Source organism: Pelecanus crispus, chromosome 16 (genome assembly GCF_030463565.1).
Source record: "Pelecanus crispus isolate bPelCri1 chromosome 16, bPelCri1.pri, whole genome shotgun sequence".
Classification (NCBI taxonomy): domain Eukaryota; kingdom Metazoa; phylum Chordata; class Aves; order Pelecaniformes; family Pelecanidae; genus Pelecanus; species Pelecanus crispus.
In genome coordinates, this window is record NC_134658.1 from 1,245,801 (window position 1) to 1,259,795 (window position 13,995).

Genomic DNA, 13,995 nt, shown 5'->3' on the forward strand with positions numbered 1-13,995 from the left:
GGTGCGTAAGTCCTGTGACGCCCTTAGTGACTATGGCAGATCATAGTGGACATTGCAGCACTCCAGAACCAAGTTTGAAGGTGTATCAGTTTATTTTGACAATACCTAGCTGTGCCATCTATTACACATAGTCTGTGGCTATTAGCCATGGTGTTGCAGAGGCTAGGTCTGTGCTCCCAACCCATTCATTTGTGGGGATGCCACAAATAAGGGTGGTCAGCTGCAGGTTCATCTTTTGTATTAGGGCTGATAGAAGAAGTTGAAACCTACTGTTTCCAAGGTAGCTCCTAAATTCACTAATCCAGTTGTCATTAGATAAAGAGGAGTGAATCACAGAATACCAGGTTGGAAGGGACCTCAAAGATCATGTGGTCCAAACTTTCTTGGCAAAAGCATGTCTAGACAAGATGGCCCAGCACCCTGTCCAGCTGAATCTTAAAAGTGTCCAATGTTGGGGAATCCACCACTTCCCTGGGGAGATTATTCCAATGGCTGATTGTACTCATTGTGAAAAATTTTCCTCTTGTGTCTAATCGGAGTGTCCCCAGGAGTAACTTACACCCATTACAGCTTGTCTTTTCCATGTGACTCCTCATAAAAAGGGAGTTTCCATCTTCTTTGTAGCCACCCTTTAAGTACTGGAACATGGTGATAAGGTCTCCCCTAAGCTTTATGAGCTTATCATACAGTAAAAGGCATATAATAAGTTGTAACTCAGATGGCCTAGACATGAAACAAGATGTTCTCTCATATGCAGACTATGGGAGGGCATATACAGGCTTTTTCTCATTATAGCAGAGGTATAAAGCAGCTGTAAGAATTACTAGCTTTGAACTGGAGGGATCTGCAAGCAGAATTCTTGTTACCAAGGAGAATCATTTCTATGATGTAACAAGCATGCGTGTTTCTAGGTTTCTGAAGCAAGTGATCAAGCTTTAATGCTTCTGTCAATAGAGAGCAAGTTTTTAGTCTGATGAGATGACTTTATTCAGTCTGAATGTGTTGGAAAGAAACTTAAATGCCAGTGGTAGAAGGGTGATGCAAGCCCAGCTCTCATGTCAACTTTTAGAATTAAGGGAAAATTCAAGATGTGCTGCTGCCAGGTGTAGTAACATACTTGGCTTTTGTACTAACTTTTTTGAAACTGTGGCTTTCAAGTTTAGCACTCATCTAATGCTCCCCATAGTTCAGATAAAAAGCTTTGCCCAAATCTTTTATTAAACATAGTAGTACTCTGAAACCTTGCTGAAGAGGTTTGTGGACTTCTACAAACAGGTGCTTCTAATGAGATTTTGAAGTAGCACTCTTGCAGAAATATGAGAATGAGAACATTTGTACCCTACCCTGGAATACAGAGGAGCCCACTCTTCATCAGAGAAGAAGAGAGTAACGGAGAAGGAGCATGCTTTCATACAGAGGACAATATAGACCTTTAGACAGGAATCACTCGTAGGCCCTCATGTGAGGGCTCGTAGGTTTAAAGCCTGTGACCATGTTAATTTGCCAATCTCCAGGCAACTGCAGTACGAAAGCACCATGGAATTATATATTAGCACATGCCCCAGATTGACAGATGTGAATGTGCTTATTCATTTCCTAACAAAAGGGGCAAGTGTGGCTGATGAGGAATATAACTCCAAATGTAACTGGTGGTTGCAGCAAATGTGGGACAGAGATACTTCTTTCAGATCTGCCTGCAGTAAGTGTTGCTCTGTAATAATCTGCACAGGTAGTGAGAGTCAGTAAAACTTCAAATAAATTTTCATCCCAGGAGTGAAAAAGGTAAGGGCATGCATTTCAAGGCAGCAAGGTGTGGGGACTGTTCTAAAGCTGAAAATGGGGTGTCACTGATGTCCAGCTTACATACAAAGTGTTATCAAAAGCTTTATTTGGTGTCTGAACCTGTTTGTTCTTTCAACATAAATAATAGCAGTTATGCTCTGCAGTCCCTCATGAGTCCAGTTTTCCTTATCTCTAAGCAAGACCAGAGGCAGCCTGTGCAAAAGGAAAACAAGATGTGAGGTTGTATGGCAGGAGTCTCAGCATGGACTTCATACGGTGGCAGCAGGCAAAATGGTGTGGGTGCAGGTGGGGAAATGCTGTAAAATATAAGTGAAAGGATTAGGGCAGAATTACAACAGGGCCCTTGATACAGGTAAACTCAATCTGAGGCAGGAACTCAGTGGAGAGGTACTGTGGGGATGGATGTAATCTGGCCAGTTGAGGAAGATAGAACAGTGGATTCAAAGATGCCTTTAGTGGGAGTAGAGACGTATTGTCATGGGAATTGAATGGAGATTGTGGAACAGGATTCTCTTCAAGCCTTACAAAGAGCATGAATGCTTTCTTTAGAAAAGTTGTGTATTGAGGATGAGCATAAAACGAAAACTTTTGTGACACTGTAATAGTTGCTGATCGCTTAAATTGCCAGGACTGAAAAATCCTGGTACCTTCAGTAAACTGTTCCAAGGATTGTATTTTCTCTTTAACTTTGTCCATAAGCTCTTACTATATTATCCTTTCCTGGCTTCATCTAGAATGAAATGTTTTGTGTCCCTTTCCTCAGGACCTGTTTATGGTGTTGTCCTAACTTAAGGAGATCTATATACTTAAATTTTCATTAGATTTCTTCAAAGACTGTTGAAGTATTCATAGTAGATTTTTGTAAATACTTCCATTAATATTAGCCTTATATTCTTCAGTAGGTTCAATAATGAAAGGTTCAGCGAAGCATCTAGAATAGTAGTGGAGTGTATTGTCAGTAGGTAGTTACTTATGTTACATACATTGGTGAATTTCATATTTGGTATTTCAGTATTGATACCCTGAATCTCAAACACAGTGCTGACTCATCAGATCAGCTGATTTGTATAAGAAGCCCCTTCTTTCTCACCTTCTAAGGTTCTTCTTTCAGTCCTTAATACAAAGGTGCTGAAATATGAATGATCCTCATAACTGAACTGGGCTCTGCTACCTCTGTACTGCATCCTGAAGCCCTCAGATTAGGGAAGAGTTGCTGTTGGGAAAACATGGTTTACATTGGATGTCTGGATTGCAGGATGTCATAATCTGAGGGATAGCAGTCTTCTCAGTAGTAGTACCTCACCTTTGTCCAAGTTGAATGATAATTTTTTTTTTGGTCAGCTATGTCGTTCCAGCGGTGGCAGCAGGTAAGTGGTCTGTTCTGTCTTCCTCAGGCAGTGGCTTCTAGTTCCTCAGAACATGCAACTTGGTAGCAGAGGGATTTTGGATAAATATCACTAAGAGGCAACAAATCTCAGCTAGTGTACCATTACAAATAATCTGCTTGTATGGTCTTTGGCACTTGGTTGGTGAGTGCTTGCTGGGGCCAGGATGGGTATAACTCTGTCCTTTCAAAAGAAAGGGTGAGTTCATACAACCAGGTGTTTCCTGTTCTTTGCCTTTCAGAACTGTGCAGAGCTGAAAAACCTGTTTGTAGTTCAGTCTTCTTCACTGATAATTATCTTGGAGTTGCTGGAACAGATATTTGGGTGACACTGCTATATATAATATGTGCTGAGAACTCTCCGTGGCTTCCTAAAGCTATGCCTCTTGCAGTACTGCAGTACACTTAAGTACAGTAAAGCACTTGTAATTTAAGGGGCGATTCTTTGTCTCATGTTTGTTAAACTATTTCTCAACAGTAATTGCTGGGAATGTCTGAGTTATATATATATATAATTCAAATGATGCCAGGAAATGGTGTAAATTCTCAAGACTTGCAGTAAAACTGTTAAATTTTTATTGATTATTAATGCTGCTTTGAAGCTCTTTTTGAAGAATCTGAACATATAAGCAATACCCTCAAAGGAAATTCAGGCTGATTAGCAAGTGTCTTCTGATAACAAGAACTCTTCTGATTCGACTGTTGTTTTTCTTCAAGAAAACGTGCTGTATAAAAGCTGTGTCCTTTCTCCTCTTACAAGTCATAACTGCCAGAAACCTGGCATTTCTTGCCTTTATTTGATACAAACTGATTGGATGGGCTTTGCTGGTCAGTTCCACCTCTTTCCAAGGCATAACACATGTGCTGTGAATGCCTTCACAGAGCGCTGTAGCTCAGTAAAGCTCATTGAGTTCAGTTTTCCAGGTGAAATTTGAAAACACAGGCTGTTAAATGTGGATGCTTTTTGGACTTAGTCTTTGACCTGATCTACACTTGAGACTGATTGATACAGGTTAAAGCAGTAATGTTAGAATATGGGGGGGGAATGCAAAATGGATGCTCTGGCAGCCTGTTGTATTGAAAAGACTTAATGCATGGTGCCATACAGTTGAGAGAGGTCAAAAGTGGAGGTTGTCAAAATGGTCTTGTATTTATTTTGTGGGTGAGATAAAGTATCCCTTCTACCTGTACACCTGTAATTGTTTTCTTAATCACCCAAGTCTGAGGATAAAATGATATACATAGACTTCCTAAGTGATTATAGCTGCCATTTACGGAAACTCTGGACTGTGGTTGCGTAGTTCATAGCTATAAATTTAGATCAGTTTGTTTTCCACTGACATTTTTAGAGCTGTCCTGTGGCTATAACTTCAGCATCCTTTGGCAGCAGCACTGGCTTAAGCTTTAAGTCTGTCATTCACCTACCTGATTCTACTGGCATGCCATTTAGCTATGTGTAAAGTGGAGAATTGGTCATGCTTTAATTTTTTAAAAACAACCCCCCCCCACTCCTCCCCTGAGGCTTGCTCTTGTGAATTTGGTTTCCTGATCCAGCTTGCACAGGAAGGAAAGACTTGAGGAGGAACAGCTGTGTGAGTGTAAGGATTGTTTAAGTGATGTTTTCAAATGCTTAAATACAGCTTGAAAGCTTTTTGTGTTGTAGTTCAGGTATTACTCTCTCAATGCTGTTAGTTAAGAGAAGTGTGAGCTCTGGTTAAGAACATATAAAGTCACTTGCATCTTCAGGGTGCAGCTGTGACACTCCAATTCTTTTTTTCTTTGACCTTGTGAGTAACATTTCAGGCTCAAGGCCAGAAATCAGTCATTGTAAGCATCATACTTGGCTATCTTTGCATCTGCAGATTAGCACCAATTCTTCTACTGATACCAACAACTGATTTGAGGTGGTCTCACCGATAGCTCACATGCTAGTTTTACTTTCTTTATAACCATTTTTAGAAGTATCTTAGTCTTTAATAATTTATTTCAGTTAGCAAGTATAGTAGGAGTTGGAACATATTTACAGCAGTTATCTGAAAATAAAATCAACATTGGGGCAATAATTGCAGAAGTTCTTGGGTACTGCTAAGGAAGGTAAGATGGTTGAAGTTATCAAAACTGCTCAATTGTTGCATTCAGCTATGAGGCTTTCATCTTTGGTGCTCCTTAGAAGATGGAAGTCTGGTTTATATATATATAGTTCTGTTTGGAAAGAACTCCTAATACGTGCTTTTTCCACTTATGATGTTAGTTTCATTTTGTTCTTGTAGTCAGAGAAGAATTAATGTAAGGCAGAAGCACTGACTCCTACTGTGTGTGCTTTCAGTATGTCTAGTAAATGCATTGAATATGCAGTGCTCTGAAGGTGTCTATTGTGGAAGAGTCATGAGGTAGCTGTGGAGCTGGAAGGTAGCTCAAGTTATCTGATCCACCTCTTCACTCAGAGGCTATCTTGAATCTTGCTTAGGGTTCTGCCCCAACAAGTTTTACGTGTCTCTAAGAATAGAGATTGCACAAACTTTGGGTAGTCCTTTCAAAGTGAGGGTGTTTAAACATTGATACACTTCCCACACACACACTTCACAGAATTTCCCTTTATGTGACTTGCCTATTGACTTGCTCACTAGACAGAAAGAAGAGTCCAGTTCCAACTACCTAGTGGGGAGTATAGTGAAGATAGAGACAGCTCTAAAATTTCTCTCTTCACCCTCTCTTCCTAAGGTTGTATATACCCTCCGGTGGCCTTTGCTGGACTTGCTTCACTGTGACAAATGAGTTCTACAGGGCAGCTACAAACTGAGTGTTGTACTCCAGTGGAGTTTTAAAAGTAGCAAACAGAGGGGAATAAGCACTTCAGCAACCTCCTGGTTATGCTCTGTTTGAAACTGTTCAGCATAGTTTGCCTTGTTTGCAGTAAGGGCTCACTGCTGACCTATGCTTAAATTACAGACCCTAGAGGCCTGTTGTGCCAAACTGGAACCTAGCCAGCTGGTCACCAGCCTGTACTGATACCTGGTGTTGTGCCAGGTGCAGTACTTTGCATTTGCCTGTGTTGAACTTCAGTGAGTCCGTGTCAGCGATGTTGTGTCGTGTATGTCTTTCTGAACGGCAGCCCTGCCTTCCAGTGTTACCTGCTCTCCAAGTTCTGTATGAGCTGTGGACTGTTCAGACAATTGATAAAGATGTTAAAAGTATCACCTCAGCGTTGACCCCTGTGTAGTGCTACTAGGAGAGAGTTGCCAGTTAGTTTTTGTACAGTTGGTCACAAGCCTCTGAGCCTGGCAGTTGACCTGATTTTTCCATCTGCTTTATTGTCCACTTTTCCATATTTTAACAATTTTATTTTAAAGATACTATGGGAGACTGTCAGAAGCCTTGCTGAGTCTGACTAACATCATCTGTAGCCTGTTGTCACAGAAGGTAGTCAGGTTGATAAAATGTGACTTGAGCTTGGCAAATCCTGGCTGTTCCCGGTCATGATTTTGTTCTTCAGGTGCCTGGATGTGGTTTCCAGGACAGTTTGCCCCATAGTCTTTCTGGGGACAGGTTATGCTGACTGGACCCAGGGTCTCTTCCCCTTGGTCTTGAAAATGGGCATGGTGGTTTCTTCCAGTCACCAGGAACCTTCCCCCAGTGGCTGCGACCTTTCAGAGCTAGAGTTGGTCTTGCAATGACATCCATGATTTCCATCAAGACCCTCGGCTTCTGTTTGGTACTATGGATGCTAACACGATTGTCTTCTCTGTTGTGCTGCTTCATGCCCCTTCCCCACCCCCAACTATGCCACTAGTCATAGGGACCAGGAAGGCCAGAGTGCAGACCTTAATAGTAAAACTTGAGGCAAAGTTATTCAGTACCTTAGCCTCTTCAGTGTCCTCTGTTACTTGATGCCCTGTCCTGTTGAGCTGTTCTCACACTTTCCTTGGCCTTCCTTTTGCTTTCAGTCTTAGATTTTCCTTAGCAAGGTGAAGAAAACCAGATGGATGCTCGTGTCCTTCAGCTTGGCCTACAGAGTCTTGTATTTATTCTGGGTGTGCATTGTGGTTGGTGTCCAGGTGTGTGAGCAGCAAGTGGTGATAGCCTGAGGACAAGCCTTGGCAGCTTCTCTGCAATATCCCAGATCCAAGTCCCTGTCAAGCACCAAACCTTGTGAGACATGAAGTCTGATTAGCAGCTGAAGGTGGTGAATGCTTAGATAGGATTTTAACAATGACAACTGATAACTTGCTTTGTTTCCTTCCTCCTTTCCCATCTCGCCTATTACATTAAAGACTGGTTATAGCTGGGAATCCTGTTTATTTAAAGGTTAGTCAGGATATCATGTTACTTCCTAGTGTAGGAAGAAGATTAGCCTAGCTGTGGAGTACAGTAATACCAGTTTCTGGAATCAGGAGTACACTTTGTGCTATCTTACCAGCTTACATGGAAATGTCCAAAATATGCTTTACTTTTCCTTTACTTCCCTGTGCTGCTTGTGACAACAAGATCTCCTACAGATACTTAACAGCTGCGTTGCAGAACACCACCCAGTGTTCTTGCTCATCCTCTAAAATTTCACGATTCATTGCATGCTAGATGAGCAAGCAGGAAGGTGGTTGCTATAGTGAGCTTTGTAGGAGCATATGCATTTTTCTGTGGTCCCCTTTTGATTGCTGCAATCTTCACTTCGTACTTGCTGGGAATGATTTTCTTCTAAACTTGACTGTGTTCTCAGTTTAGTGAAAGAATGCCCCAAAGCCATCTGGATGCATAGACTCATACGCTTGGTTTCATGTTCTAGAGACTGACAGAGTATCTAGGGGATGAATGGATCCATATAAACTTGCCACTGGACACAGACTTTAGTGGTGAAGTAGTACTTGAGTTTATTCTATATAGTACACAAGTATGCTATGGTATACTTGGAGCAGATACATGTAATTGGGGAGTTGGGGGGAGAACCCTGTGTTAGCTATACTTCACTTTAATTTGGGATTTACTAAGTAGCATGTCTGATAGTGTAGTTTCATAGTTATTTGAGAGGAGTCCTCTAAGAAACTTCTGAGACTATTACTTATGACAGCTATGGATCAATGTAAATGAAACGTTTACTGCAAGAATGTAATTCTCCCCTCATGAATCTTTTGCTGGGAATAAAGCTTCACTCCTTAGAGGTTAGATGCTTTGCCCAAGAGTTAAATCCATGCTCCTGTGCAGAGATTTATGGAGTGCAGTTTGCTGCAGTGTTAGAAAGGAAATAGATGGTGGCATCAAAAAATCAAAGTTGGTCTGAAATTAGCATCTGATATTTAACATCAATAATTTATTAAAGGACATCTAATCATTAAATGCAAAGATGCCTTTTACTGTGAATGGCTAATGGGAAAGTCTTGGATATTTTCATAGCAGATTCACTTGGTTATAGAAGGTAACTCAGGAACTTGAAAAACAAGTCTTGTGTGTTGCAATGTGGAATGCAGTTTACTGCTGTCTTTTGATAGCCCATGATACGAGGCTCTTTGGTTACTCTGGGATTGCTAGTGGTCGTAGCATTAGCCCCATTTAATTCTGATAATTCAGAACATGGAATTGATTCTGGTATACAGAGAGGATACAACAGAGGCTATCAAAAGCAAACCTGAGGTTAATCATAGTGTTAAAAGTACTGCCAACTTAAAGACACAGCTCACTAGAACTAGGGGACATTGTCACGTATCGAACTAATTCTTAAACTTGAGATGTGTTACGACTGATGTGAGAAGCATTTTTACTGAACATGTAGCCACAAATTGCCTACAGTTAGTTGGCTTCAATTTGTCAGCATTAAGAAATTCTGCTTGGTGATGTTTTACTTCTTTCAGGGCAAGTCACCCTAGATTGGTTTTCCTGCTAGGGACATTAAATGCTGGAATCTGTTTCCAGTTCCTTTTTCTTCTGTGTTAGACTCTAGACTTCTTTCCATGTGTAACATCTCTTTTTTTCTTCCCTCCTTCACTCCTCAGTTTTCCAGGATTAAAAGTAGTAGGGCCTTGATCACTCTGAGTATTGTGCTATGTGTACAGGTTTGATGGATGAACTTCAGTTGGAGCCCTGTTCAGTGTGGAGGGTCTCTGGGTCAGCCTTCACAGCACCAAAACTGTCAGGATCAGAAATCCCTGGATCTTACAGTAAATGGACTGGACATGGATTAGTTTCTAAGGAAATGGTGTATCTGTATCCAGAAGGAGGAGGTTTTCATCTTAATAAAGGAAATTATTCATGATCTGGTTTGGTCTGGATTGTGAGTGTTGTACTGTAGTCTCTGCTGTGTGTGTTGTGCTCTGCTTTCTCTGAAGTTCCCTGAGACTTCTTGCACCTCTAACCACCAGGAAACCTGCATCTTCATATGACCCCAACCTCACCCTTTCAGTAGATGAGAGTCCTTCCTGAGCCTCTGCCCAGTACTCCTCTTATGTAGCTTAAGGATGTTTCCTTCCCGTTTCACTTTCCTCAGACTAGTGAGTGACAGCTTTAGTAATTCTCAGAGAAGTGAATTGAGTGGCTCATCTCACTAGTGTTAACATTAAAATTTTACACTCTAGGTGTTTTGTTACTCATTTTGAAAACTTCATTCCAGTTTCTTAAATGGCACTGAATGCTTTGATACAAAATCATCCTTTGTCTTTTATACAGTAATTTCTGTAATTTTATTTATATGTACATGGAGAAACATAAAAATTGCAGAAGAGTTACAACTGCAGAATAGGCTTTTTGAGTTATGGAGTTTCAGTTAACTTTGAGTACTTTGAAATTGGGAAGTTTTGCTGTAGGATTAGCGAAGTGAAAGGACATTGTACTGTTAAAATCCTGATGCAAACATGTCAAAACAGTAATGACTTAGAATGGTGTGAAATCATTAGAATACAGTCAAGTATTAGGACAGATAATGTAAAATTACATAGATTTAATTTCTAGCAAAGGCTTTTAATGACTTCTTTTACGTTTTGTAGGATTCACATGATGCTTTACTGGAATTTGGGAATAACAACCTCCAAATATTGGTGGATATCACAAGGGAAGGAGTATGGAAAAATCCAGTTCTTCTTAAAATTCTATCCCAGCAACCAGTAGAAACTGAGGAAGGTAAGAATGTGATTTAGAGATTATATGTGGTTATTAAGAAATTACTTGGTGCAGTTTCAATTGGGGAACCAGTGATTTGAAGTTAGAAGAGAGTTGTATTTTAAATTGCGTTGTGCAGTAGTATTCTTATGTTGCTAAATGGTATTTATGATGAAACAGTCTCAATGGCACTCTGAATAATGTGTCCTTGCTAATGCATCTCTGCTTGGTCTATACTATCCATCAGTTTGAATATTTTGAAACTCCATTTTTAAAAAGAATTATTTCTTTTTCCATCATAAAAACATGGGAATTTTTCTCCCTGAGGTGGTTTGTTCTTCATAACTCTGTGCTTTTAAATGTTTTCCTGAATGCTTCACAGGGAGGAATTGTGTATGTCCACACCTTTCAGAAGCATGAAAGATGCATGTGGAGGGGCAGCATGAGTGTGGAGGCTTACTTTTATTAAGCTCTGGGCTGGGAAGCTCATTGTGTTTAGACTATGGAAATAAGATCTTGAATCGGAAATAAGATCTTGAATCAGAAAATGTTGAGGTGAGGAAATGTTGAGAGGTAGCGTCACTTATGTAATTTTTGAATGTCTTCTCTTAAACTCTCTTACTCACTGAACTTTTTTCATATCTATTAGTGGTAGTATTAAGTACTTACAGGTATTTCTTTTAACTGTTCCATTAACAGTACACGAGACTGCAGTTTACCTCAGTGGTAATCTAAAGTTAAAAATAATATAGAGGGGAAGAAGAGCTTAAAATATTTTCTTAAGAATCAAAGGAGCACAAAAAGGGATTTTAAGTCTAGCTTTCTTCCATAGTAGAATCCTTCTTTCTGGCTTTGGGTAGCCTCTCTTTGAGTTGTGTTAAGTTAGTACTTTTTAATAAAGAAATGAGAAACACGTTAAGGTTACCGAGAGGATATGTTGTTTCCCTGTGCTAGAAAGTGTTAAAAAAAGCAGCCAAGGGTGGACTGCAGTCTTTGCTAGCCTTCACTCCAGGTATTCAATAGTATGGCAGAAATATTTGAACTCCAAACAGCATTTAATCCCATCTCCAACATGTCTTGAAAAGAATTGCATTCCATACTAATGTCCTGTCTTGGAGTCTTTCATTTATAGTGTTGTTCGTCAAGTTGTGTGATTGCTCTTAGTGTATTTCTATTCAAAATGACTTGCATTTCAAAATTGGTCCATATTACTGAAAATCTTCAGCTATTGAAGAATCCCTTACTCGGAGAGTGGTATACCAGTGAGGGCTAATGGTTAGCTAGCTTTGCAAACTCCCTTTACCTGTGGCAAGCCAAGAGCTGTTCTGGAGGACTAGTGTGAATTTGAGTAGGAGTGATTTCCTTCCATGTATCTGTGTGGACTCCATTATAGATTCATTTGCTTCTTACACACATGACTGCTTTTATCAATGGCTATATTACTAAATGCTGCTACACTTCTTCATTCCTGTGCAGGAGGACCTTGACATGGTTCAGACTACCTCTTGACTTCAGCAGTAATAGGATAACCTAGTTTGTTCGGTCCTTTGGCTTTTAATTTGGGCTGAAGTTTCTGCTGGCAAACTGACTGTCTGACACATCTCTGACCGTGTTGAATGGGGCTGAGTGTAGGTTCCCATTTCTGAGGTCATTTGGCAACCCTGAAACTACTGATTTCTTAGTGTTCTTTATTTAGTACATATTTGTCTGTTTAGCTAGATCGGAATACATACCTGGAAGAGTTGTCCTCTCTGGCGTTTCTTTCATGTGATACAAGCAGAGGCAACAGGACGTTCACTGGAGCTCTTCTGGAAATTTTCTAACTGCGTATGTGCATTCTCATATAGTCTGCAGTAGTCCACAGGCATATTTAAGCAGTTTGAATGTGACCTTGTTAGACCAGTCTGTCAAAGGCAGGTTTCTCAAGTAAATTGTAAGGTAAAGAGTTAGACATTTAAATAAAGGGCAGTTCTAAGAAGCCAAAAATGTCGCTTCTTACCAAGTGTCTTGCTTTTGTGGCAATCTTGGAAACCTCGGTTTGGTTTGGTTTTTTGCTTGCTTTCAGGGTATTGAACAGCAGATAAACTGAAAAAAGTGTCATCCTTGTGGCCCTTTGACATGCAACATAGCTGCTTAGACATATCTAAAAGATCTTTCTACAAGCTTTCCAAGCAATCTGAATGTGTCATCTTAGCACCCAAGCAAGATGTTTTAGGTGCTGGTTGAGTGCTTTCAACTGACAATGCAGGAAACAGTAAGTAGTAGTAGAGTTCATGTGGTGTCTGTCAACATGTAGAAAGACAGCGAGAGCACCATGTGAGAGTGCCTTCCTGTTCCTGCCATTCTGGTTTGCAGCAAATACTGTCAAAGTGGTAGATCAAAGTAGTAGCATTATTGGTAATGGAAATGGGAAAATAGCAAGGGAGGAATGGTGATATTTAATAGCTACAAATACTATAAAGTAATGCTTCAGTAGTTAAATAATTCTGTGCCCTTACATTACAGAGGATGGAGGGGTTTTTATTTGGTTGGGTTTGTTCTTAACCTCTTGGGAGACTAAGAGCATGTTGAACAGGTATTGCAGATTTGCAGGGTATTGTAGGAGAGAACATAAGACTGGGAAAGACATCGTAGGGCATAGGATTCAGTCTCTTGTAATTGTTGCCAGCTATTCAATAACACTTCAAAGAAATCAAAATAATGCATATATCATGAGTCGCTGTGAGTCATAAAACTCTAAAATGTTACAGGAAGAGAGAAGTAGATTGTAGGCATATGTAAAGTTTACTTTTTTTTCTCAGAAGGCAAGAAGAATGTGCCAGACTTGCATACCCTACACTCTGGTGCGAGGCAAAATGAAAACTTAAAGAAATCCTGCTCTCTATGCCAACAAATAATGGCGTGGAAAACCTTTTGACTCCTAAATTTTGCTCCTAATGTAACTGGTTTATCTTCTTGACATCATCAGACAAGTGTAATTCAGTGACTACAGAAGGTATTGCTGAAATACCAACTGATCCATGAAGCTATGTCATGCCATGTGTTATGATGAGTAAAATCTTGCTGGTTGTGTTTTACTTCCATTTCTTTGTTCAATCCCTTCTTTTCTCTGTGCCAGGAAGTCAGATGCTGCTGTAACATTGTTTGGATTGCAGAAGGTCTGTTTGGGTAGCTGGAATTACTCTTTTGGCCTTGTGCTGCAACTATCTCTAAATGTCTACTGGATTAACTCAATCCTTCTTTACTTTCAGAATCATATCAAGTAAATGCTTGTAGCTGTAATAGGAGATCGTAGGTCACTGCTTAGTTACCAGGTTTGTCTTCCTTCTTTTGCTTGTGTCACTCTGATTGGTGTGATGTTGTCTCCTACCAGGATCCATTTGATAGAAATAGCAGGAATCAAAATGCACCTTCTGCAGGTCACAGGAGGGATGACAGTTCTGCTGTTACGCATGTTGAGTAAGGGCTGCAGAAAGAGCTTTAGCACAATGAGTTTTCAGTTGTTTTAGTCAAACTGCCATTTTATCCTTCAGTACAACAACAGTTTCAGAGAGTATGTTCTGAAGTGTTGTTGTAAATGGATGCTATTTCAGTCATCTAAAACTTAGTTTCTTTGAATAGCTTGTATTTCATGCTTTTTGACTTTGTGGTGTGTGTCTGAAAAGCATTCCTGGTTTTCGCTGTTGTGGGCCACTGGTAAGTAAGCCAGATGTGAGCGTAGCTCAATG

General features: G+C 40.2%; 1 protein-coding gene across 3 annotated transcripts in view; it reads left to right on the top strand.

Moving 5' to 3' along the window:
• Window positions 1-13,995, top strand: part of RLF (RLF zinc finger) — a 53,072-nt gene that overhangs the window by 14,370 nt on the left and 24,707 nt on the right. For all 3 annotated transcript variants that reach the window (XM_075722083.1, XM_075722086.1, XM_075722085.1), the window contains exon 4: window positions 10,156-10,288. In XM_075722083.1, coding sequence (XP_075578198.1) covers window positions 10,156-10,288 — 133 coding nt within the window. The remainder of the gene's footprint in view (window positions 1-10,155; window positions 10,289-13,995) is intronic.